Source organism: Anoplopoma fimbria, chromosome 8, assembly GCF_027596085.1.
Source record: "Anoplopoma fimbria isolate UVic2021 breed Golden Eagle Sablefish chromosome 8, Afim_UVic_2022, whole genome shotgun sequence".
Taxonomy (NCBI): domain Eukaryota; kingdom Metazoa; phylum Chordata; class Actinopteri; order Perciformes; family Anoplopomatidae; genus Anoplopoma; species Anoplopoma fimbria.
The window spans coordinates 12,000,304-12,027,655 of NC_072456.1; the positions used below are offsets into that span (position 1 = coordinate 12,000,304).

At 39.7% G+C, this 27,352-nt stretch overlaps 1 protein-coding gene across 1 annotated transcript in view; it reads right to left on the bottom strand.

Annotated features, from left to right (window-relative positions):
• The window catches only part of pde4ba (phosphodiesterase 4B, cAMP-specific a), a 110,653-nt gene that overhangs the window by 48,317 nt on the left and 34,984 nt on the right, over nt 1-27,352 (bottom strand). Inside the window, 4 exon segments of the mRNA XM_054602092.1 lie at nt 1,964-2,034; nt 2,332-2,368; nt 3,704-3,831; nt 3,834-3,897. Coding sequence (XP_054458067.1) covers nt 1,964-2,034; nt 2,332-2,368; nt 3,704-3,831; nt 3,834-3,897 — 300 coding nt within the window.

Below are 27,352 nucleotides of genomic sequence, written 5' to 3' on the forward strand. Positions count from 1 at the left end.
CATAAACATCACTTTGCTGATGGGAGGAAATCCAGAGAGGTGGTTTGAGGTAATTAGATGCAACATTTTGACAGTATAAGGATATACATATTCAAAGTGATTCAAGGACTTTACTGAGGTAATAAATTGTGTGAAAAGCAGGGTTATTTTCTCACAGACTTCTATACAACTAATTGTATGGAGTCGCCCTCTGCTGGCAATTATAAAGAATGCTTTAACGAGCAGACATGAGACATCTCCTCATCTAACTCCAGGCAAAAAAGTGAATAAGCATATTTCCCAAAATGTCTACTATTCCTTTAACTGTGTTCTGTGTCTGTGCAAGTCTGCAGACTGACAATTAGAAAGCAGGCCACTATTGATACATTTCCTTTCAGCAGGGACTCATTGATCATCTGCCTGATCTTCTGTAGGAAATCAGTTCTATTTATTTGTGCATTAACATGATGCTGCTGCCTGTATACCTGTGTGCATGTTTTAGTCTCCGCTCTTGTCTATGTGTGGGTGGCAGAGCCAAATGTAGGTCAGACTGGAATACTGCAATCTGAGTGTCTATAAATCCTGTGAAAGAGGATCTTTAGCATTTTAGGAACACACACACACACACACACACACACACACACACACACACACACACACACACACACACACACACACACACACACACACACACACACTATGACACACACACAAATAAGCCTGAAGATTAAAGGGAAAGGTGCCCTACATACACTCTTCCAGTGCATCTGCAGCCTCACCTTCATTGGGAGGTGATGGATTGAATACTTTTCTCAATTTTTTATCAATGTAAACTGAATATATTTGGGTTTTAAATATCCAAACCACAAAACAAGACATTTTGGGCTTAAGGCAAATGTAATGGACATTTTTCATTATTTGTGACTTTTTATTGACCAAACAATCAATAGATTAATAAGGAAAATAATCAGCAGACACATTGATAACAATCATCAGTAGTTGAATACTAATTCTTCTAAACTCACATTATGACAAATTTATATAAACCCAGAAGTTTAGAAGAGCAAACCATGTACCTGTTCTAGTATTAGGTTTTCTGTGCAACATATCTGTATCAGGCGTACATGGGACACACACATATGATGCAGTGCAGAATAAATGCAGTGCAAACAACAAATAATTTAAATGTACAATGGGGCATTCAATCTGTGTGAGTAGTTGTATTTTCTGCTGCACCACAGCAAAGACACTAATGCATTCATTTAAACTCATTTATTGGGTTTAAAAGGAATGATGCATCTTAAATAACAATCACACTTTATTTTTGCATTCATGTAATAGTTTTTTATCAAATCCCCACTCTATAAATGTTTAAAATCCCACTGATGGAAATCTGTGTGTGTGTGTGTGTGTGTGTGTGTGTGTGTGTGTGTGTGTGTGTGTGTGTGTGTGTGTGTGTGTGTGTGTGTGTGTGTGTGTGTGTAAAAGGCATGTACTGTGTTTGTTTTCTAGACTGCCTTGGGAACAACTGTGGGGTCAGAAGTCATACATCAGTCTGTTTAAAGCTCAATACCTCTCTCTTGTGGTGACATAGTGGAACTGCAGTCTGCACATGCCGTCTAAATGAGTGATCAGCCCAGGACTTTTTGGGAGATTTTACAAGCTGCACTGAGGCTAAATTTGATGTATTTTTCCTTTTCCACTTATACAGGTTTATATGTTTTAAGAATCTTTCTGCACTCTGCCACAAGGGAATCCAAGATATTTATCCAACTTTATTTAAAACATTTTAAGAGGCCCCCAAAACATAATAACATAAAAAAGCTAATGTTTTATTCTCTAGTGGCTGCTCTGAATTGTATAGTCTGCCAGAGGAATTTTTCCTAAGGTTGTCGAAATCAAAGCAGGTCACTGAAGTAGGCATTTTAGAAAAAAAGAACATGTAAAAATGTTTGAATGTTGATCTCAAATCATTAGCACTTACTTGCTGGAGGCACACTGGACATTGGTCAGTACAGTGAAGTTATTCCTCACACTACGAAGGCTTGCCAGAACCTAGAAAAGCAGAGGAAGAGCTTATTATTTTAATCCTTTATAACGCAGACAGTACATTTAATATATATATATATATTTTTTTATTAACAGTGCGTTTACATTTTTAGTTTTGTGTCTGCTTGCTGCGATAAATCTGTAATATGTAAAGCTAATCATTATAACATGATACATTACATGGTCATTTGAACTGTTGACACTCATATTATAACATATTCCTAATCTGCGTGAGTAACTGTGCTTTAACAGCCCCCAATGCTTAATGAGAACTAGTGCTGATACCAGGCTCATTTGGGTTACCTGAGCAAAAGGCGTTACAATCAGGTCATCACCATGTCTGCAAACACACAAACAAAAGAGAGAAGTGTTCAGAAGTGTCGTCAAATAACAGTACACACCAAATATCAGGTTATGCTGTTGCATAAAGCTCATATGCTGAAGTGCTTTCTGCCAACTTGGTCATGGTTGTTAAAAGCAAAGATGTTAAGTAGGAACAATAAGCAAAGACTACCCTGACCCAGCCAGCCTCATTACTATAATTAACTAAAGGAGTCCAAAGAGGAAGAGGAGTGTGGGAGGACGTTCATGGGTCAAACCAGGAGTCTACTGTTCCGAAGGGATGTAACTTTGTATGGCACTTAGCTGTCAGAGTGACCTATCTTCGTAAGCTTAGACAGGGCAAAATACTGAATTACTCTTCTGTGGGTTTCAAATCATTGTCATGTTATGTAATATCTTCATTCCTGTAGTGGACTCCTTAAACACACCACCAACACTATGTATCAGATCTTCCACAGCTGGGCACAGCAGCAGTGCAGAAGCAGAGCCTCGACTTAAAGGACCAGTGTGCAGTGTCTCTTGCCATTTTTCTACAGTAGCTCATAATGGACAAACCAGACGTGACGTAGTGTAACAGTCAAAAGTATTACTTTGTGTCTTAGCTTTATTCAACTCAATTTCCATTTAGCTAGGGGAGGTGATTATTCTGTATTATTGTCAGCCACCTTTAGATTTGAACTTTATTGTTCCGTAGGAGAAACTTGTCTTGCAGTTAGATGAAACTCAGAACACACAGACAACCTTGAACCTCCTCTCAAGCTACATAAAGGCAGCCCTATACCTCACTGGTAATGTTGTTTGGGTTATTTGCAGCCTCAAATTAATTACCTGCAGACACTTCTCACAGTGCTGAAAAAAGTAAATATCTTAATGCTTTTTTCGGGTTCAAAAAAATTGTATCTATATTTTTATTCAAGGTTACTATTTAACTTAAAGGATGCTAGAATTGAACACCACTCAGTGATAAGCACAGAGGTCATTGTAGTAAAGATGCAATACAACATTTTAAACCAGAAAGTATAAGGTATCTACTGAGGAAACTAAATTAAATTAGAAGTAAGTTAAGTGCATACAGAGGTTTACTTAGTGTTGTTGTTTGTTTTTGATTAAACTACCATTATGGAATGGACAAAAAGGAATTTTCATCCTAATTTATTAATTGCTTGGTTGATTAACATGTATGTATATAATATATACAGTATGTAAAATTACTTATATAGGAATATACTTCTTCTTAGAAATGTGTATATGCCACCTTCTTCTGTGCCTCTTTCTTTGACTCTGGCATGCACATACTTGTGCTTTGTGTGCATGAAGTGTGTTTTATATTTACAGTTCAGAGGCGATGGAGGAGTTTCGTGACATGGACTTTGGCGACAGATCATAGTCGCTGTCAGAGCGGTAGAGGAAGGACTCTCGGCGCTGGTTATGACCGGGGAAGTTAGTGTGAAGGACCAGACCAGACCCGGGGAGGCCTGGGGGTCCAGAGGGCTGCAGCTGGTGGACGGGCCATTCTCCACATCAAAACTGAAAACAGATAAACACACAATATTTAAGATGTTTATTTGTCATCGCAGATTCTTTTTTTTTTGTAATATAAAGCTTTGAACAAAAATGAGAGAGAGATACATTATTTCCGGATAGGAAAACGACTGGAGCTGGATTTAAGAATGCAAAGCAACCGGGTTTTCATTAGACTCAAATATAACTATGCTATGAAAACACTCCTTGTCTGACCTTCAACTTATCATAAAAACAACAAGTCTTTCTGATAATGATTTTTTTCATTATCCAGCGCTCTGTGGACCTGCTCAGGTTTAAACGAGCTTGAGGAAATGAAAAGTGTAATTCTTTCACGTATACACCATCAACATCCCCTTATGAGATAAACTGCAGTCCCTAACTCTCACACATGATCATGTGGAAACACGCAGTCATGGATAGATTTGACATGACTGGGCAACAAAGGGCAGAGTTACACGCTAGAGTGCACACTGTTCATTCACTGACATTAGTGCTCCTACATTCGTGAGGAGGAGAACATAGGGGAATGTGGGAAGGAGGAGGTGGATCTCATTAAGACATCAAAGAAGAGAGTGAGACAGTTTTTAATGGCTGTGGTGTGCGTTCGGCTCCAACAAACAAATGTGAGATGTGTTTTGTCTGTGATATTTTCCACTGTAGTTTGAGTTTTTGCAGGTCGCACTCTTTTATCACTTTGTTCTGCCTTGATGGCCACTACTTCCTCTTCTGTATAGTAAACACACACCAGCAGAGAAGGTGCTGGTTACACCACAAACTTAAAGTCCACCTCTGGCCAAAAATGCTTTGCTTATTGATGCTTCGTTTTGATGTCTGACCTTTACTGAGTAAATCGAAAAAACTGTTTTCAAGTCCGTCTGCCAAAGTGAGGAAGTTTTTCTGTGCTTATTTTAAATCTGAGTTTAAACAATGATTTTTGTGACAAAACTAATTTACGGTCATGAAATTACATTACATTACATTACATTACAGTCATTTAGCAGACGCTTTTATCCAAAGCGACTTACAGGAAGTGTATTCAACATAGGTATTCAAGAGAACTACTAGTCACCAGAAGTCATAAGTGCATCTCCTTTCTTAAACAAGCATCTAAAAGCATCAACCAGAGCAAAAGTATAGTGCAGAAGCAAATTACTACGAAAACAATAATTGCAACAAACTAATACGAATACAGGGCTGCACGGTGGTGTAGTGGTTAGCACTGTCGCCTCACAGCACGAGGGTCCCGGGTTCAATTCCCGGGCTAGACAACCTTCTGTGTGGAGTTTGCATGTTCTCCCCGTGTCAGCGTGGGTTCTCTCCGGGTTCTCCGGCTTCCTCCCACAGTCCAAAGACATGCAGCTTAGGTTAATTGATGACTCTGAAATTGCCCGTAGGTGTGAATGTGAGTGTGAATGGTTGTCTGTCTCTATATGTCAGCCCTGTGACAGACTGGCGACCTGTCCAGGGTGTACCCTGCCTTCGCCCATTGACAGCTGGGATCGGCTCCAGCACCCCCGCGACCCTTAACTGGATAAGCGGTTATGGAAGATGGATGGATAATACGAATACAATAAGTGCTACAAACTAATACGAATACAATAAGTGCAACGAACTGATACGAATACAATAAGTGCAACAAACTAATGCGAATGCAATAAGTGCTACGAGGAAGGCTCAGGGTAGTGCTTCTTGAAGAGGTGAGTTTTCAGCCTGCGCCGAAAGATGGGCAGCGACTCTGCTGTCCTGACGTCAGTGGGGAGTTCATTCCACCACTGAGGGGCCAGGACAGAAAAAAGCTGTGACCGGGTGGATCGGCCGCAGGGACCTCTGAGCGACGGGGCAACCAATCGCCCCGAGGCAGCAGAGCGAAGTGGTCGGGCGGGGGTGTAGGGCTTGACCATGGCCTGGAGATAGGAAGGAGCTGTTCCTTTCACTGCCCTGTAGTCTAGCACCAGAGTCTTAAACTGGATGCGAGCTCTTACAGGGAGCCAGTGTACAGAACGGAGAAGGGAAGTTGTGTGGGAGAACTTGGGGCGATTGAACACCAGACGTGCTGCAGCTTTCTGGACAAGCTCCAGAGGTCTGATGGCCGACGCCGGGGCTCCGGCAAGTAGTGAGTTGCAGTAGTCCAGGCGGGAGATGACCAGAGCCTGGATGAGCACCTGCACCGTCTCGTCAGTGAGGAAGGGGCGAATCCTCCTGATGTTGTAGAGGAGGAATCTGCAGGAGCGTGTGACCGATGCAATGTTTGCTAAGAACGACAGTTGGTCGTCCAGGGTCACACCCAGATTACTCACAGTCCGAGTTGGCGTCACCACGGCATCATCAATGGTGATGGACAGGTCTCGGTGCAGGCAACCCTTCCCCGGGAGGAACAGTAGCTCGGTTTTGTCCAGGTTGAGCTTCAGGTGGTGTGTCACCATCCACTTCGAGATGTCAGCCAAGCACGCAGCAATGCGTGCCTCCACTTGGGTGTCACCGGGAGGAAATGACAAGACCAGCTGGGTGTCATCGGCATAACAATGGTAAGAGAAGTCATGCGAGCGAATAACAGAACCCAGGGATGTTGTGTAGAGCGAGAAGAGAAGGGGGCCCAGAACTGAACCTTGTGGAACCCCCGTAGTGAGCATGCATGGTTCCGACACGGCCCCCCTCCATGTCACCTGGTAGGATCGACCTGTCAGGTAGGATGCAAACAGGGAGAGTGCAGAGCCTGAGACGCCCATCCCCTCGAGGGTGGAGAGGAGGATCTGGTGGTTCACCGTGTCAAACGCCGCTGACAGGTCCAGGAGAATCAGGACAGAGGAGAGAGAGTTCGCTCTCGCGGCGTGAAGCAACTCTGTTACCGCAAGGAGGGCCGTCTCTGACGAGTGACCCACCTTGAACCCGGACTGGTGGGGGTCCAAGAGGTTGTTCTGGTGGAGGTAGGAAGACAGTTGTTTAGAGACAGCGCGTTCAAGTGTTTTGGATAGAAAGGGTAGAAGAGAAACCGGTCTGAAGTTCTTGACATCAGAGGGGTCAAGTGATGGTTTTTTCAGAAGGGGGGTGACTCTGGCAGTCTTGAAGGCCGAGGGAAAGCATCCCGAGACGAGAGATGTGTTGATGAGGTGGGTGAGGAAAGGAAGGAGCTCAGTCGCAATAGACTGAAGAAGAGTTGAGGGGATCGGGTCAAGGGAGCACGTGGTGGGGCGGTTAGATGTAACAAGGTCGAGGACCTCGTTAGGGGAGAGGGGAGCAAAATAGGGTAAGATGGGGTGTGGAGAGGGAAGAAGGGGAAGAAGTTTACCTTCTTGTCAAAGAAGTTGGCGAAATCATCAGGGAGAAGGGAGGAAGTAGGAGAAGGGGGTGGGGGTTGGAGGAGTGAAGAGAAAGTTTTAAAGAGTTTTTTAGGATTGGAAGCAGAGGTTAGGATTTTAGAGCGGAAAAAAAGCCGCTTTGGCAGTAGCTAGAGAGGAGGAAAAAGTGGAAAGGAGAGATTGGAAGTTAAGAAGGTCCTCCGGGAGTTTGCCTGTTCTCCATTTACGCTCAGCCGCTCTTAGGCTCCGTCTATCAGTACGCACTGAGTCCGACAGCCATGGGGCAGGAGGAGTTGGCCGTGCAGGCCTGGAGGTGAAGGGACAGAGGTTGTCCAAAGAGGAGGAAAGGGTGGAGAGGAGAAGATCAGTAGTGGCTGCTGCTGCACCTCTTTTATACTATGATAAAGATTATTGTAACAGGCTTTAATTTTGATGAAACTGTTCTGACCTGCTGCTTCATGTACTGTGCATATTACATTTCACTGCATATGGACGGTGTTCCTTAGTACAGGCCCCTGTGGCAACTCATTATAACCAATAACTCTTGACACTATGCTTTCGTTAAAACCACTTGTCGGGCACATGGGACTGGATGGGAGGGATTTCTATTGTTTTTTTACCGCGGGGAAAGTGGGAAAGTTAGTGAAAGGTGAAGGGATGTCTTTTACACAAATGATGGGAATCTGGTCCAAACAAAAACAAAGACGTGTATAACATCAGAGATAAAAGCTCAGTCTGTAAAACGAGTCACAGAAGGGAGAAATGACCGAGACAGACAAGACAATAAATAAGGAAAGAGCTCAAATTGCACAAACCACAAAGTCTAAACTTATTAAACTAAAAGAAAACAAGTCACATTAGTTTCAAGATGTTTTGAAAACATGTACAAATATATTCTATTACACTTTTTGTGAGTCTGATTCAAAGTCGAGGAGCAACAACAGCAACACAATCCTTCAAACAGCCAGAAGTCCCTGTTCTGAAAACCAGAGGATCCTCCCAATGGACAGAGTGCTAAACAACTCTCAACCTTGAGACCTTGTGTGTATAAAATTAACTGATGAGAATGATTAGGGATTTACATTTTGTGTCTTCAAAATTTTAAGAATCCACAAAATTTTGTTAAAAGACGCAAACTGTGGTGTAAAACTTTGTAGGACAAGCACAGGGTTTTATGGATTACATCACTGCTTTAACTTTCCAGAATGCCTTGAGGATGTCGGTAGTAAGCACGCTGGCAGATCATGAATGAAATGCAGTTTTCATTGCAATCGCTTTGTCAAACAGCAGATAGGTTCTTGTGCATAAATTAATGGAATGTTTGACAAAAGAAACATTCAGTAAATTTAGCAATCTTAAAATTTGTGTAATGTGTGAAACAAGTAATGTGTTTGTTAAAAGCTTTGGTGCTGAATCCTACAGGGTGTCAAAACTATAGAATGATGCTAAAACATGACTCAAATTAAGATACAGTGAGGGGTTTTGCTCTTTAAAAAGTGTCTGTGCTGCAAGGCCGATATTGTGTGACACAGCAGGTCTACATTTTCAAGTGACATGTTAAAATAAACCATGTGTATGTTGAATTATGACATGGGGTCCAGAGATGGATCAGTTATAATAGAAAACATGAGGGAAACAGTCAAATAAAGAAATCTGAGAAAGTTTCATATGCTAAATATTTGCACAAATACAAGCACCCAATGACATGATGAACACAGAAAAGGCTTGCAACTCTTTCAAGCTTGGTGCTTTTGCTGCCTGAGGAAGAGGCACAGCCCTCCTTTTTTTTCTGTTATAATTTCGACCAGGTGCTACAATTTGTGCAAGCGTTTCTTATGCAGAATTTCCTGTTCAATTTTCTGTTTCTGAAACTAAAAACAAAGAATGAACAGACAAGATCAAAGGTAAATGAACAGTGTGCCTGTGTGCATGTGTTATATATGCACACGCATGCATGGCTGCACTATCCACCGTGTATTGGATGCTTGACTGCTCTGCCCTCAGGTCAATCCACTGGCTTTGTGTATTGTGGTCACGTGTGGAGAAGACTAATTCTAGAGTCAGTGCAGGCAAATCTAGTCATCCACAACACGCATATCTAGCAACTGTCCGATATTTTTCTCTGGTGCTATATAAAAGCTGAAGAGCTTCACATTAACCTTGTGATAGAGATGATATACTGTAACAAGAACATTTGAAAGGATAACATTTTCATGTCAAAACCTTACTTAAGTTAAAGAACAGAAGTTATATCAGCAAGATGGACTTAAAATGTAAAAAGTAAAATTATTCATAAATGCAGAACAATGGCCCCTGTTACTGATATATTAGCATTCATGGATTATTGTTATTAATGCTTTAATGTGGCATAAAAGCTGAAAGCACTGAGTCATGTGAACAAGTTATTCACCAGGTATGGATACATTGTCTGCTTTATGCTGAGTTTGGAATTCTAAAACCGTTTGCAAATAACTACACACGGTTATTAACTTTAGACACATCATTAAAAACAAAAGTAACCATTTACTCCATCTGTCAAATAAATGGAGTAAAAAGTACAATATTCCCTCTGAAATGTTGCAAATAGAAGTAGCAGAAAATAGAAACTTAAGTACCTCAAAATTGTACTTGAGTGCAGTACTTGAATAAATATACTGAGTGACTTCCCCCATGACCATGGTTTTTAGATATAGCTACCTGCTTTGTCAGGAAGCCTGGAGCGTTGTTATAAGCCTCCTGATATTCATGTGTTGTTCTACTGTTCTACTGCTACAAACACAACAGCTCTGATCCAACAATGTGCTGAAAAAAGGAAGTGGATCTCCCTTTCACAACCCCCAACACTGAGTGCATATTACACAGATACCTGTACCATGGTTACTTAAAAAGGAAATTAAGGAAAGTAACCAAACTTTGAAGTTTGCTCTTCAGGACTTTGAGCTTTGATATATAAAGGTGGTGTTATGGTTGACTCTGATGAACGACTCTGAAGATAGTAGGAATGAAACGAATGATCATTTTTATCATCAACTAACTGTTTTATCATATGGTCTATGAAATACCAGAAAAAGAAAAAGGCCTAGTTAAATTTGGGAGATACAAAGGAGAGGTCTTTACATGACCTTGACATGTTTTGTTTGGCAAACAGATCCGTTAAATGAAAAAAAAAAAGTGCAACATCTACATTGAAAAACTGAAATATAAACATTTATTGTTTAAATATGCAGTTATTCCCGTACCAATGGAAGGGATGCTATTCATCATAAAGGTTTAACTTGGTTTGGAAAAGTTTTGGAACCTTTTTTCTAACTTTACTATTATATACATTAGTACAGTATCAGAATAGTAACAAAGCATCTTGATTAAAGCTTCAAGTCCTGAGATTGCTAGCATTTTCATTGCTTCTCAACAGCTCTTGATATGTCAATGGCGAACCGGCGGCTCATAGCTAACAGTGCTAACAATGCTAACTACGGCGAGACTGCTGACAGAGCAAACACACCTAAGGAGCTATGCTACCAGGATGAAGCTAATAAGTCCTCATATAAAAACAGAACCAGCAGGCCATTCAGTTTAGTTCTATTACAGCAACTTCAAACTTGTACTGTAAAGTAAAAACAGATCCATCAGTTGACATTTAGACAAAGCATTTATTTTCGAAACTGTACTTAAAACACCAACGTTTGAGGATTTCAAACATTTAACACCTACAGACTGACGACTCCCTTGTGTTCCTCTGGATGACCGATGCCCAAGTCTGTGTCTAGTATGTTCCCCCGGTAGTACTGACTGCACCAAACTCACTATCAAACTCCCACTATCCCTAACCCTAACCCCATTTGCCATGGGAAATAAAGCTAAGTAATTTAAACTATTTAATCTTAGAAAGCCATTATTTTCTTTTGGGAACAGTAATTGTTAACAAAATAATCTAAAATGAAAAGGTCCAACTTTTTTGAACAGCATCTCCTTCTACAACTTTATTTGCTGAGGGAAGACTACTCAGTGGACCTCTGACCTTTGATTATTCCATTACATCAACAAAACAAAAACAGGCATGTAATGACTGTAGAAAAATAAGAACATTCAACTTATGGCAGCACAATTAACTCAGTCTACTTAACAGGACGAAGAAGGGATATCAAATAATTTAGCCTTCAAAATACAACACAAAGACAGACCTTGGGAACAAAGACCCTTTTCTATGGGGGTGTCCTGGTGGTTTAGTGGATTAGTGCATTTGTCTGGGAAGCCAATCTCACTCATACCAACACCCCAATGCTTTCTCTTTGAAGTTCATGTACAGAACCACATGGACATCAGCACTCGAATCTCACACATGTCTATATCTAAACATACACAATTGCAAAATTCATGTTCCTGCTCAGTCAATTGGAAGCATGGCGTCTGTTCAGAGACAGGATGAGAACAAGGACTGCTGAGAGATCAAGAGAACCAGAGGCCAGATGCTTTCTTTCAATCATGAGCTTCCTAGGTAGAGGGGAAATAATCAGTCAACCCAGCATGAAAAGGAGCAAAGCGTCAGCGGGTTTCATGACGCACGTTTGTGTTTATATGTTATTACAGGATGGCATGTCATCGGTATGCCTTCCAAAAAACTACTTGGGACACTGATTCCTTGGGGATGTACATTTTCCAACTTTATAAAATTTACCAACCAATCATTATCATTATGGTACTGCATAGGCTGCCTCAGTTATGATTGTGGTGTTATTCTTCAGTAAAGCAATCAGGAAGCCCTTCCTCTGGTCCTCACATGATTTGCTAGGATGACACAACATTCCTTTCCCATGAACCAGCTGCATCTGTCCGTCTGACGACCAGACTGATAGACAGACAGATAAGGAGAGAAGTTGTCTCATTATTTATATGTTTATTTTAGTTACTCCCCATTAGCTTCTGCAGTAGCTATTGGTTCAATACTCCATAAAATATCAATTCACAAAGACTAAAGCAATATTAGAAAGGAAGATGAGTATACTCATACTAATAGTCTGTTTTAAGTACATCTGCAATTGATTCTCTAATACTGTTTGGTAACTCGTTCCTTTCTACAAAAGGCCTGTACACAACTGTATATGTTCCTCATCAGATCTGGATCTAATTTCAGGACCAGGTGCAGTTAAAAAATCCCCATCTGACCCAGAACTATACTGGTTTATAGTCAGTCAACATGTCAGAGATGTACTGGGAAGCCTAACCATTAAGTGCTTTAAATACTTTTTTTTTTAAGTATCTGGTACTTAAAGTTAACTCACAAGCTAAAACTGCTTAATTAAATTGACTTAATTTGAAATACCATTAAATCACTGATCAACAGAGACGTGAACTGTACTTGTTAAATCTAAATTTAACAATGCAGACATAATACACATCTGATATATAACATCTGTCCTCATGAAGAGACTTCATTTAAAATTTGGTTGAACTTGGCACAGGGCAGCAGCTACTGTGAGCAGACAAGAGTAGCATAAAGCAGAGACTAAACTGAACTAAACTCCAGTGACAGAAAGGGAAGATAGCATAGGGGAGTTGGAAGAGTTTTGACAAATAATACATGTTTTCTTTCTGGGAAATGACTCCACTTCCTAGCTCTAAGACAATGGTGAAGTTTCAGGTCACTGGCCTGCAGGCCACCTTCAGTGTCATTTACTGGTAGTGTGACAACTCAGTATCCTGTGGCTGTAGGTGTGTGATAACTATTTTACACCCCATTTGATCCAGTATTGTTGACCTGACTCTGATGCTGATTATTTTGTTTCTTCAACAATGAGTCATTTTGTCTGGATAAATGCCCTGTCCAGCAGCCAAAGGTGATATCTTTAAATAAAATGTTTTGTCAGACCAATGTTGAAAAATCCAAGATATTTAGATTACAGCCCTAGTTTACTAGGAGATTCCTTAAGAGCAGTAAAGTTAAAATTTTTGTTACATTGTCAGTTGTTTTCATATTGTAATTTGATGCATTTTTATTATTAAATAAAAAAGTTAAAAAATGTAAGCTTTTGCTTACTCTAACCATTAAATTGTCCTAAATCATAAATTCATCTCATTTCTCACCCGGGTAAAATACAAAACAGGAGACTAGACACAATGGGTTAAGAAGAAACAGACACTTGTGCTCGTAAAGAGAGAGCCACAGAGTTTCCCAGACAGGGAGAGAGAGAGAGTTTCTTACACTTTGAATTAATCTCTTCCTTCCTGTGTGTTATAGTGAGGGGAAACCAGTCACCATTTGTCTGTTGGGTTTTGCAAACAGAGGTGCCATGGTAACACCTGCTGTTTGTCCTACGGTTAGCAGAGGTTTAAATATTATTTCTTGAATGGGGGATTGTTCTGTTATTGCATGAGCAATTTTGCTAATGCTTATGTTGTGGCTTGAAAAATCATAGATTAAATCTTCTCCACTACATCATACGTAGGACTTCTGGTCATACTGTATCAGAGACAAACGGGACTGAAGCCGGAGACATGGAGAGAGAGGTCCTGTACAAGCAGTGGGTCCTAAAAAGACATTTCTGACTAACTGGCTGGCTTGGTCAAATGTGCAAAAGCTCTGAAACGCTCCAGAAGGATGATGAGCTGATTGAGCGATCCCATCAGAACAACCAAAAATAGCAGCTGAAATGTGATGCTCCAAAAGATTGCAGCAACATTTCCCTACATGAATCGACAGCTGAAGTATCTTAAAATAGGCTAATAACCCGAGCTAGTCTCAACATGCCAATGTTAAATCAGTGCTTTCCTGACATATGAGCTTAAATCTCTGGAGTAAAGGGTACAACTTTAGCAACCAAGGACACAAAACATCTAAATGTTAAAGGACAGTTATCTTTGTCAAACACTAATCTATTCCCACATCTAGTCTGAACACATCGGTTTGTCTACTATTACCCACCATGGGAATGTTTAATACACTAATAAAAACATGAACCCCCAGAATCATTCCCCTAATCTTTGATTTATAAAAACAAGAATTCCATCAAGTTAAAACCATGCTGAGAATCAAATAGGTCCTCTGGCCTCTGAAAACTCAGGAATCCAAGTAGACACAGCACCTATTAATAGAAATTAGGCCACTAACATATTTAGGACTTGCGCCAAGTCATTATATATGCACATTTAGGTACAAAGTCATCTAGAAGATGCTCTCATTTAGAAATAATTTACGGTCTAAATACAAAACCGCATGACACACTGTTTCAGGAAAAACACAAGCAGAACTGGCCAAAAGATGATATGACAGCGTTGATGATGATGAACTGAAATCAACTTATACCAAGAAAAAGACAAGGTTAATATGAGTGAAAAGAGACAGAGAAAACTGGAAAAGTCATAGAAACTTATAGCAGAACTTTAAAAAAACATTGCTGTGCTGGAAAATTGCTGTGTGGCATCTATTTTCCATTACACTGCACAGAGTCAAGCTACCCCCGGTCACAGTCCTTAACTTCCCTCTGTTGCTCTCATTGAACTCTGTGTGCTGGAACTACAACTCCATTAAAGGTAAAGCTATTTAATATGATGGACCTCATTGAGATATTGAGAGATAACCAATGGTGGAAAGTAACTAAGTTAACTTAGTATCTAAAGATGTATTCATGTACTGCATTTAATTGCAGTTTTAAGGTACTTGAGGTAACTAGAAACCAGCTGGAGTTACTATTTTTCACATTAAGATTTTACCTTAAAAGATACGGGATAAGTTTATAAAATGTACAAATGATTATGTACGTGGGGCTCCTTGTCATGTTTCAGATGTTTATGATTTGTTGGCAGTTCCATAAGAGGCAAAGTTATTCAGCATTTCACCCCCCCCAAAAAAAGTGTGTTGCAAACACTTACTTGATATGAAATATGAAACGTAAACTAGCTCAACCTCAGCTACAAATATCTAATAGTAATACTGTGATGAATAATAATAAAAAAGTCACAGGTGCCATTTTTCTGCAGACCAAATATTTTTTACTTTGGATATTTGAAGTACATTTTACTTATGTACTTATTGCAGGACTTTGAGGAATATGTTTTTGTGAATGTAAGGGTACTTTTTCTCGAATAAAGGAAATGAATACTTCTTCCATCACTGTAGATACCACCATCAACTTAACCCTTACCACCATTTCACCATCTTCTTGATCCTTGTGATCCTCCCAGGAATCCTTACTATCTTGTAATCATTCTCATCATTATCTTAATTGCAATAATCACCATAATCACCATCAACCCCACTAAACAGCCACGGCAGCTCATTTCAACTTTGACCAGTTACTCAGAAGTCAAAAGCCCCCGACGACATGAACCACAGCAGAGTCAAGACGAGTCCTCGCCACATTTTTCTGTGTATCCATCTCCATAACAACACTGAAAGTAAAGTGCATTTCAAATAAAATACTTCCAAACCACAGACTCTACATCACAGTGCTGAACCCCACCCATGGGCAAGAAAGCACAAAACAGTGTAATTCAAAGTCCTGTGCTGGAAAGGAAAATAAATGGGTCACCAAAGTGAAAAGAAATTTGGTTTAAAACGCTGTCTGCAACGTAACATGTAATGAAATATAAGATGAAGGATGAAGAGCCGCTTCAGGGTTAGTTTTGTTTAATTGAAAATTCCTGCAGTTTCAAGCCAGGCGGATGTTTAGGGTTATTTTGCCAACAGCTCTGACTCTATATACTCTATTTAAGCCACAGCTTTTGTCTGTTATGACCAATTACAATCAAGTTACAGCAAACACTGCTCCTCTACATTGCCCTAAAAGGCTCGCTATTGTGAAGTACTACACAGACAGCAGCATGAATAGCTGTTAGTGCATCTAATCTGTTTATTTGCACTCAAATAATGTATCCTCAAATCAGCAGTTTGTGTTTTAAGCGTGAAAAAAGTCCTCGCTAGAGAATCGATGTTGGTCCAAGATGATCTGAGGTAACTTTGTCCTGACAAGTGGTGAAGGCTGAAAATGACAAAAGGGACCCAGCACCCAGGAAAAGCTTCTGTGCAGATAAAATAGGCTTGGCTCTTTGTTATTATGACATAGGAATCCGGGTCACTGACAAAATATTTGGTTAAGCTCATCTCCTGTCCTTGCTGAATATGTGAGAAACACTCCCTTATACACACATATATAGGCTAATCCATGCACACCAATGTACCATGAAAGGGCAGCTGCATTTGTGTAAATATGACATAGGCTTTGTACAAACAATAGCACATGCATCTACAATGCACACAGAGGACCATTAATGGAGTAATTACCCCCTGGTGCTCATGTAGGCCTCGTGTACCTGTCTAATGATTCGAACATGCAGCACAGTACAGTACACCATCTGTGTACTTCTGCTTTCTTTATTATAGTCCAGTACTTTCCACAGGAAACCCTCATTGACAGAGGTGAACCCACCCAACCAGAGGTGGATGTCTCCAGAACTCAACGTCTCCACACCTCCATGAAAATTGCCACCACGGCTATTTTGTTTTAAAAGATTAAAGAAACAAACTTACAGCATTACTTTCCTGCTCTATTTCATTGTGATTATGTCCCCTAAACATGGCAGCAGTTCCGGCCAGCAGCCTGACGTGTCTCCAGCTGAGCCAGATTACCCACAGACCTCCTGGGGTGAGACCCAACCTAGTTTTTCACACTGGGTTATTTCTCCCTTGACTCAAATATTATAAAAAAAGAGTGTGAACTCAACATCAGCAGCAGTTTTGCTGCTTGTTTTCACTGGCATCCAGTGGTCCGCTCCGCCCTCCCTTTCAAAGTAACGTGAGCCGCAGAGTGCAAATCAGTGGTAATTCTCCTCCCTCAAAAGCCATCCTTACTATTATAATACAACTTTAGGAGCAACGGAAGTCACAAGGCTGCTAGTGTTACCATGTTTTTGACATGCAGCTCACCTTACCACAGTTTCACAAGCATGCGGGAGGACTACAGCGGCCTTCAGGTAACGTGAAAATGTGAAAGGCTCTCACAAGAGCCTTGTTATGGCGAACTCCATAAAGGGGGCACGCTCTTATGAAGATATGAGGGGCTCATTCTAAGCTGACAGAAACATAAGGACTCTTAGTTTTAGGTGATTATACATAACAAAACATAATAATAAATATTATATTCAATTCTTGCTAATGGATCCCTTGAAACCCTACACACTGGCCCTTTAAATCATGGCACAAACTTAGATTATTTATGGAGGACAAATAAACACAAACACATGATAACGATAAAGCTTTGCTTTTAAAAGCAATATTGTTAACGTATTAAAGTATAATACATTTTATTCCTTCTGTTTTCCTAATTATTTTAAGTGGCTTTAATCACGTGAACTTCTAAATAAAACTACTATATCCAGCAGATAGTTTAAATCTCTGACACAACATCATTGTCTAGTCTACTAAAACTGTCCTTCTTTCCCAACTCTTTTTTTATGTCTATCCTCCAATGATGGTTGGCTGTATGCTGCTTTTAGGACAATAACACCAACCATGTTTTTAACGGAGCACTGAGGTGCAGAATTACTACAGCAACAATTACATTATATTCTTAAACTGGCAGTTCACCTAAATTACAAAGGAAAAAAAACTGTTTCCTATTTATCCAATAAATGGCGTTGAGTCATACAGTTCCTTTTTAGTTGGCAACGCTTCAATATGTCTGCGGAAGATACATAAAAAAAAATAGTTTTGGTACCTGAAGTCAACTGACAAGTCATTGGTTCCCAACCTTTGTGGTGTGTGATTATTTAAAGCCAAGCAGTCCCTAAAATGTCAGAATTCAAATAAAGAGTAATGTTAACTTTTTAGACTGTTTCAAATGTTCAAATGCAAAAACTTTCTAGTGATTCACTAGAAAAAACCTTTTATGGGAATCATTATTTTAGCTATGTGTTGGCTCTGTAGGCATTTCAAGAAATGAAGAAATGTAGGAAGAGTTAGCCGTGGTGGTTAAAACATAAATCCTGCTTGTCAACAAAGTCATATTCCGCCCCTTCGATGTCATGATGTGTATTTTTTTCTTTAAGATATATCTTTCGGTTCCTCTGGTTGTGTCTCCCAGACCAGACTATGTTCACACTGTGGCTAAAAATATAAAACGATTATAAACAAATTCATCTGAACACACCAGACTCTTTTGCATGGGTAACTGCTCGACTCTTGGACCTGCAATTACACAGCATTCAGCCTATTCAAAACATCACTCTGCTGAAACTGGTGCTACGCACAAAACCATAAAGTCTACTTGAGTTGGATGTTCTCACCACAACATGTGATATAACATGCATACAACTACATTCCATATGAGGATTATTATAATAATGAGGAACACAAGACAGGACATCTTGATGTATGGGAAATAGGAAGTAAGACTACACATATACTGAAAGGGGAAGAGTTCGGGGACTCTGAGGAAAAACTTAAACAACTTGGTGAAGAGGTTTTTAAAAAAAAAAAAAAAAAAAGACAACTTTACATGCAAGAAACAGTTCAGCTATTGGAGTCAGAGGTGAGTCAGAAGCTGAAAATGACAACCACAATACTGACACCAGAACAAAACACTGCAAGGACAGAATGAAGTGTGAGAGAGCATTAAGTGTGTGTGTGTGTGTGTGTGTGTGTGTGTGTGTGTGTGTGTGTGTGTGTGTGTGTGTGTGTGTGTGTGTGTGTGTGTGTGTGTGTGTGTTTGAGTGGGTCATCTGTGCATCCTAACCTGCGAGCATGGCCATGGTTGGCGGCGTGGAGTTTCCTGATGACCTCCTCACTGAAGTCAAAATGAACCCTTGCTCTGGCACAGGGTGAACGCCGGTACATTGCTCCGACACACACACACACACACACACACACACACACACACACACACATGCACTCATGCACACACTACGCGGCACATACCATCACATACGCAACGACAAAAGCAGAAACTAAATCGAGTAGAACACACCCAGTGTGTTAGCGACACAAGAGCAGCATTTTCACACACACACACACACACACACACACACACACACACACACACACACACAACTCCCACAATTCAGTATTAACGTCATACACTATCATACACACATTTGACAAGTCAGCAGCATTAGTGATAACCACACAGCAGCAGCATGCATTCACACCTCGCATACACACACACACACAAAAGAAAAATCACACAAATTCAAATGAAAACCATTAAATGAATCTATCGGGTACTAAAAAACAAGCATCATCACACACATTCTCCTCACATAAACAGCAACAAACCACACAGCACATGACTGTCACTTTATAAAGCCTCTGTTTAAAAAGTTACTCAGCATGTTTTTCATCAGCATTGCCCTCCTCGGCACAAATAAAAAAGCAGCAAACAGGTATCCAAACACCTCCTTCACACACTTGATCTCAAGTCACACACAGCAGCAACACAAGCAGTGGTCCATACGTCACATCACCGAGCTGTTTGAGCGCTTGTTCCACACTCTCCACTCGCTCTGCGCTCTCTTTGCGGACTCCTCTCTTCGTCACAGGCTATACTTCCTCCCCGTGGTGTGTGCGCGTGTGTGTGTGTAGTATGTGTGTGTGTGTGTGTGCGTGTGTGTGTGTGTGTGTGTGTGGGTGTAGTATGCGTGTGTATGGAGATCTGTTCCCTTCATCTTGGCCCAGCAGAGTAAGGAGGAACTGACAAGTTCTGGAGTGGATTGGCTGGAGTGGAGTCATAATTCATCCATCACTCAGTAGTAGTCAGTAGTAGTCAGTAGTAGTCATTGTTTTCCCCAGTAATTAATGATTTTGTTGCAGTCAAAGAGGACCAGAGCATTGATTGTTAAAACAGTTTTTCTATTTTTGGACTTTTTATTTTGCATTTTAAAAATGTATACAAAGCTTATATAAAATGTCTTGTAAGCTCAAGCAGGCTCAAAGAGATGTATGCTTGACACAATAATAAACACGGCAACACTTAACTGCAAGTCGCCTTATTTAGCAGGTAGCATAAACATTTAATAAATGGTTAATAACACATTATGATGATGATAGCTGAGGAGGTTGGTGTACGCATACACTCAATGACAAATAAGTGACAGTTAAGATGTTCTTATAGCTGCTATTTATTAGCAGATATATAGCTGCTAATAAATACATTGTGTGTTATAAACCATGCTTGTATACTGCTTATAGATGTTACATTGGGGGACAAAAAGTAAAGTGTTCAGTAAAAAATAAAAATTGAATAAAAAATTAAGTAAATGTTTTTGCTGGACTAGAAACCAACTTACTGAACAAAATGGAGTTTAGATTCCCTCTCTGGTCTACCTTAACTGTCTGTGAGGGGAAAGAAGTGACATCTGGCGCTCTCACAGGGGGCCACAGTGCCTGATGACACTATACAGTTAAATACAGTATACTGACATCCAAACCCCCACATATTACAGTTACTATGATGACAGACATATGTGATAAATAGCAGCACATGCTGAAACATTAAAGAGCTGCAGAAATATAATAAAAAGGAAAAAAGATTATAATACATTGAACTGAAGCTTCTGTAAGATGTTTTTATGTGTGTGGCAAATCTGGTTGAATTACTAACTATATTGTCCAGCATTTGACTGCACAACATTTTCATAATAAATGTTTGGAAAATATAATAATGCAATTTTAAGTGGGTTGAATCCCAAATGATATACACAACAAACGTCCTGTATATAGCTATAGAATGAAAACATGGCACGACTATTTATAATACGTTTTTTTCTTTGATCCAAAATGTAATTTAGTCTATTAATATACTTATCTTAGCAGGAGCTTGGTTACCAGTTTCAACTTGCTTGGAAATCAGACCACTGCATCATTTTCTATTTGAGTAAAGTTAACCAATGTAATCTGCTTTTGGTCAGTAGAAGAATAGCTGTCAAACCCAACAAAAGTAAAGTAATTAGGTATATTAGGATTAACTCAGGTAGTTAAACACATTTTGATGCACTTGTGCTTTGAGTATAACCAATTAATGCCACTATCTCCTCCATTACATTCAGAGTGAAATATTATACTCCTTACTTCATGATATTTATCTAACAGCCATAGTTACTAGTTACTTATCAAATTAAGATTGTACGTTAAAAAGCTCATTATCATAAAACAAATATTTAAACATTAAACCAGCAGTTCAGAAACCTTATGAGCTGTTAATCATTTCCAAAGAAAGCAGTGTTTCTCATCACATTTTCAGATGAGTGTTTCACAGTTACACCAAAAAAAGATTTCTTCTTAAAATATTTATGGTTATTTTTCCCAGGACTGGACGATATTTCCCTTGATCCCTGAACTTATTCAAAGGAACAGTTGCAATCTGTCTGCAAAATGTTTGGAACACAAGGTGACATTAGTTGAGTGACTTTCTGCTATTTCCCACAATTCCTTAAACAGCAGTCACTTTCTGACTGACAACTGAAGGAGCTCCCAGTATACATCCTTGTCATTTATTTGGAAATGATTCAGAAAGATGAGATATAACCCATGTACTTAACCAAACATTTAACGAGAGGAGTCGGGTCACGGAGGCCAAAACAGAATAACTACTGTGTTCCCACACTGCAGCTCGGCCCACTGCCTCACAATACACGCAGAGATCAGAAATGGGAGAGGCGGAAGATGAGGTAGCCACAGGGGTGTGTGTGTCCTGCGAAACAAAGGCACAGGCATTCCTCCTTAATGTGCTTTAGAGGGTTAACCGACGCAAAACTCTCTCTATTAGATCTAATTCTGTGGTGTTACACAATTCAGCATCACAGAGTCAAATCATGCTAAAAATGGAGAGGCCCTTGCTCATGACTTCATCTATAAAATTTACAATAAGCCCAAAGAACTAAAATCAATTAAAGTGCTTATGTACAGTACATTGACTTTTGTTTTTCATTTACAGGGAGAATTTAGGTGGCACTGTTATCCATAGTTTCAGTTGAATAAATAGTGAACAACACTACAGTATAAACAGGCAAAAAAAGACTGATGGTGTTTATAATGCTTGGCGCCGCTGTTATTGATTGAAATGAATCTGGCAAAACACAGTGGCACTGTACTGTACTCTAACACCGCATGAAAAGGGATAATTCTGTGTTCTGGCTTGTTCAGTCCTCTTATACTCCAAAACAAATACCAGTGTTTATGGATAAAACCATAGACTGTATAAACACCTTATTTTGCTTCAGTAAAAAGAGGCAGGACCCATCTATGAGGTTTTTCAGGCCTGCTTCCACAAGATGGCAGTGTTTAACTGTATCATATAACCTCCAGTTAAAGCATGATACTCACATTTACAGGATGTGGCTGCTGTAAAGCAAGCCGAGGAGCAACTTGAGGTTCAGTGTCACGCTCAAGGACCCTTCGACATACGGACAAGAGGATCCGGGGATCAAACTTCCAACCATGTGATTTAAGGGTGACCCGCTATATCCACTGAGCCACAGCCGCCCCAAATATGTAAACATAGTTCCTTCAAATGTTGTTTCATATTGAATCAAAAGGTAATGGTTGTAAAGCAGCTACAAAGTTACTGTGACAAACCTGTTACCCCGACATCCTATACCTATATTAGTGAATTAGGGTGATGGGTGGGTGTGTTTTGAGTACCAAGTTAACAAGATGCTAGGGAATCAATATGTGTAAACCCTTAACAATAAGTCTTCTTTTTGACAAATGTCGATGCAATTACCTTCTTTTATACAACTGGAACCATGTTTTTGATTCGTGGCAGCATTTTTATCATTTATCTTATTGTAAAACATTATTTTTGAGGGATCATGGATGCTTCTTACTTGAGTGCAAACACTAACAAAAATAAGCTTGTAAATGTGCAACAGCACTTAACATTTTATTTTTGTCTGCAGCTTTAACAGGGTGAAGAGAGAACTATAATTAAACATTGATCAGACATCCATTTGATGGCTTAAGAGTAGCCTGTCACATTGTTGCCGGCAGATGGCTGCTCTGGCTTGTCCTTGTGATTTTAATCGATATCACACTGCAGATAAGACACCGAAAAAAAGACAAACTTTAGCACAATGTCTTTTGTCTCGGTCTACCGGAAAGAAAGTCTGCAAATGGAATCTCAGATTTATTTGACAGAACCTGACAGGCACAACATCACCTTTGACATGAAAGCTGTCTCTGTCATACAAACACACACGCAATCACATTAAATCAAGATCAAACAGCAGGCATGGTCCCTGAAAGCTATCCAAATATAAATTCTAAAAATTGAAGATGGGGGTAAGAGGGTCAGAGGGATAGAAAAACAAGTTCACAAGATAGAGTCTGACAGTGTGAAAGACATGACGGGATTTTAAGGGCGGGGGACAAAAAGATTCATATGAGAATCTAAATTTGCTTCCTCTCTGATTCAGAATCAGATTCAGAAAGAAGTAAGCAAATAGGATAATAAGAAAGATCTGTGAATTGCAAGTGCAGTGCAGTAAGGCTTCGAGCTGTGATGCCATGTAGAAATAGGACTCTAAACAGCCTGATCAGTGTGACTCTAATTATTCTCTTGTGATCTGCTGCATCTGTATCATTGCAGATACTGACCATATGATGCAAAGCCACGATCTACAATAAATACTGTTTCTTTATAAATGTTGATATTAAATGTACTATCACTTACATTAATTTAGTCATTATGGGCTACCAGCTCAAGATTAAGAATCTGAATTGAGAGAAAAAAAGTAATTTAGGTACATCTTCACAACTCATGTTCAACCTTAGTGTCTATCAGAAAACATTCAGCACCACTGTACAGAACTGGTTACCTTGGTACATCAGTATATTCTGTTTAAAAACATTTCAACTCTGGTCCACATTTCAGTCCGGCCACTACATCATTGTTCTATACACTGTGGCAGCACCTTCATGAGAAGAGTTCAACATATGGAAATCTATATAAAAATGAATTTGTGAGTGATAAAAGTTTCATATATTACCCTTGGACAATGAGTGTGTATCGATGCTGAATTGTGCTACTAAACAGTCACATACTTGAAGGATAATGGATGAAAACAAATATATATATTTTTTCCTTTTCCATTTTGCAGGGACAGTAAAACAGCAGTTGACACAACAGATTAGCACAGCTTCCTGCTTTTAGTCAAGTGTGTCAGGGCATCCCTCAATTAAAACATTTATTTCACTAACCTTCCACTTAGTACAGATGTGAGTGTGACTTTATGTGAAGTGACACTTTTAGTCTAGTGGAGCAGAGAAGAACCCTGTTTGAGAAGACTCTTTGGTCTTCATGTCACTATATAGTGTTGGTGACAGTGATAAATCATCCCAGTGATAAAATGACCCCGATATCTAGTGCAGGTGTATTTATGTTATCGCAAAGGTTTAACCCTAACTGCGCCATAGATTACACCGCGCAGTCTGATTTTGTCAATGAGCATTTATGATCACTTCAACATCGCAGGTGAGGGAATTATTGAGTTGCCCCGGGAAACGGTGGGCACAACAAACACACGGACACAAAGACCTCTGAGGTCTGACTTTGGCATGAGGATCACAGCCAGCACTTCAGTCATCCAATCTTTGCAATTGACATAGTTGTCATAGTTTCCAGTGGCCTCCATTCAAACTGAGGAAAGTGAAGAGAAAGGGAAGAGATGAGGTCAAAAAAAGAAATAATATGCCCTTATCCACCAGCTGCCACATTCGATTTTTCAGTTTTCAGAGGGAGAATTTGAGATCGACGGGTGTCTGTCCTGCTGGTCTCACCACAACATAGCTTTCCCGATCTCCCCACCCTCTCGCTCTGTATAAATCTAATTCCCCTCTCTGAGAAAGAGGGCACTGCAGTCAGCCGCTCTGTGATTAACCTAATCCCCTGATCGCGAGCAGAGCTCCTCTCAGTGCCAACACCATACCATGTTTGGTGTCAGCAGCACTCACACTGTGATAACCAGGGGCACACTCTGAATAGTGTGGATTTTAAGCAGTGTAGAACGTAACGTAACGTGACTACTAAATAAACCAACTAAAGCCATAAAATCTTAATAAAAAAAGAGAGCAACAGTATAACATAGCTTGACTCAGATGAACAAAACTGATGCTTGTGATACTGGCATTTTAATTGAAATTGAATTGAAGCCTGAGCTGAAGGAGTTTCTAGTGAACCTGCATGATTTGGCAGATTTTGCGTGGAATCCGACCGCACAAATGATACTCATACTTTCAATCTTCTCTCTGATGGTCTAATCTACTTATGTAAGTCATATAGAGGTATCAGGATAAAAATTAAGATTGTTTCATAACCAGTTAAAAGTTCCTCATTTTAATTTTAAGCAAAAATACCACAATGTGAAAAATATCTATTACAAGCCAGAGATACTTTTTTGGGGGAAAATGTATTTAGTAAAGTTACATAATAGCACTTACAGTGAGTAATATGTAATGAGTAATTAATTATGTTATTTAAGTAACTCAATCCTGGTGGTGACATTGTTTTTATATCTGAATATGGATATATGTTTTTATTTTATGTTTATGCTTTGCAGCAACGCCTAGATTTGATAATCCAGCAGCTCAAGTGACGTTTTTGTCTGCACATGTGACATTTGGACCTGCTCTTTCAAAATAAACACAACATTCACTCAAACAATGGAGTTTACTCACTTCCTCAATGGTCAACTCAATTATTCAGAGCAACTACGTACGTATACCAAGCACATACGTCACTGATGCATTTTAAAGACACACAACCCACATTATATCATCTGCCATCTGGGAGTGTGAGTGCATTTGCTTTTACAATGGCATTTTCCGTGGAGGTCCAGTTGATGACGTGCATGCAGGTTTGTGTTGGGGTGAGGATATTTAATACCATGAACTAAGGTGGATGGTGTTGAGGGTTAGAGGGCTTGGTCCTGACATAGGAACAGGGATTCAGGTAACAAGGCCGACATGTGCCAAGTTTTCTCATTCAGGCTCTTTCCTTCCTACTTCTGAACTTAGCACTATTATTTTACTGGTCCATCTACGATTGACAGGCTACAGGATCCGTAGGAGTGTAATCCACAAAGTGGTTCAAAACAATGATTCACTTCAGTTTCATAGATCAAGTAGTTTGATGGGGAATGTTCACTGGATCACTGAACCACCAGCTGTGCACACACTTCAGCTACAGCTGTTCAGAACATGCATGGGAGGTTCTTTTTTAAACCAGTAAACTAAGTTAAGTAAACTAAGCTTGTGTTGTAGTCAGAATAGTGTTTGAACAAAAGTACATACTATTATATTATATCAATGCAGTGTTTGAAAAAAGGGATTAGCAATTAGTGATTGACTACTAGCTACTTTGTACTTTAATAGGCCCACTACTAATCCCGCTTTAGACTAGGGTTAGGAATGTTATCAAAACATGCTTATTGAGCTTTTACAGAATTTCAGAAAATAGGAGTGTTTGCCACTGAAATATTCTGAAAGGAAATGCAATTTCCTGTCGATGAAACCCTTATATCACATTTCAGTTATAGAACCTTAGATCATTTACTCTAGAGTTTAGGCCGGTTTACAGAATATACAGACAAACCGAGCACACTTGGAGTTTGTTATTTGAATCCCCATTTGGCACTTTAAACCCATGTGTAGAGAGAAATTGGTGTGATTAAAGTAAAGACGTACATAAGTGAGCTGACATTGGTGGACATGTATGTGTAGGTGGTAAAAAGAGGGACAGAGAGAAAGAAAGAAAAGAAAAACAGAAAAGGGACAATTTTCACACTACGGCTCTCCTCTTATGCACCAAGGTGATTTTCTTGCAGCTAAAAGTGTTATCAGCAATTTGCAGCAGCGATCTGCACACCTCAAAGTGTGGCTTTGACCACCTCCTTGCGATAGACCTGCTTTAAATGAAAATGTCAGAGATAACTTAATATGACCCCACAGCAGTTCATATATACTTCACTTCATTCAACATTGCTTCTGACAGAAAGGCAAAGATTATATTTGTTACCAAAACTTGACAGGCAAAACTATTTAGTGACATAAAAGAGAATGAAATTTCCTTAAAATTAAACTAACATATTCACATTCAACCACACTGTGAGGGGCAACAGCAAAAAAGCTAGGAGCTTTTTTCCTTCACATTTTCACATACCAAACCCAGGAGTGACGG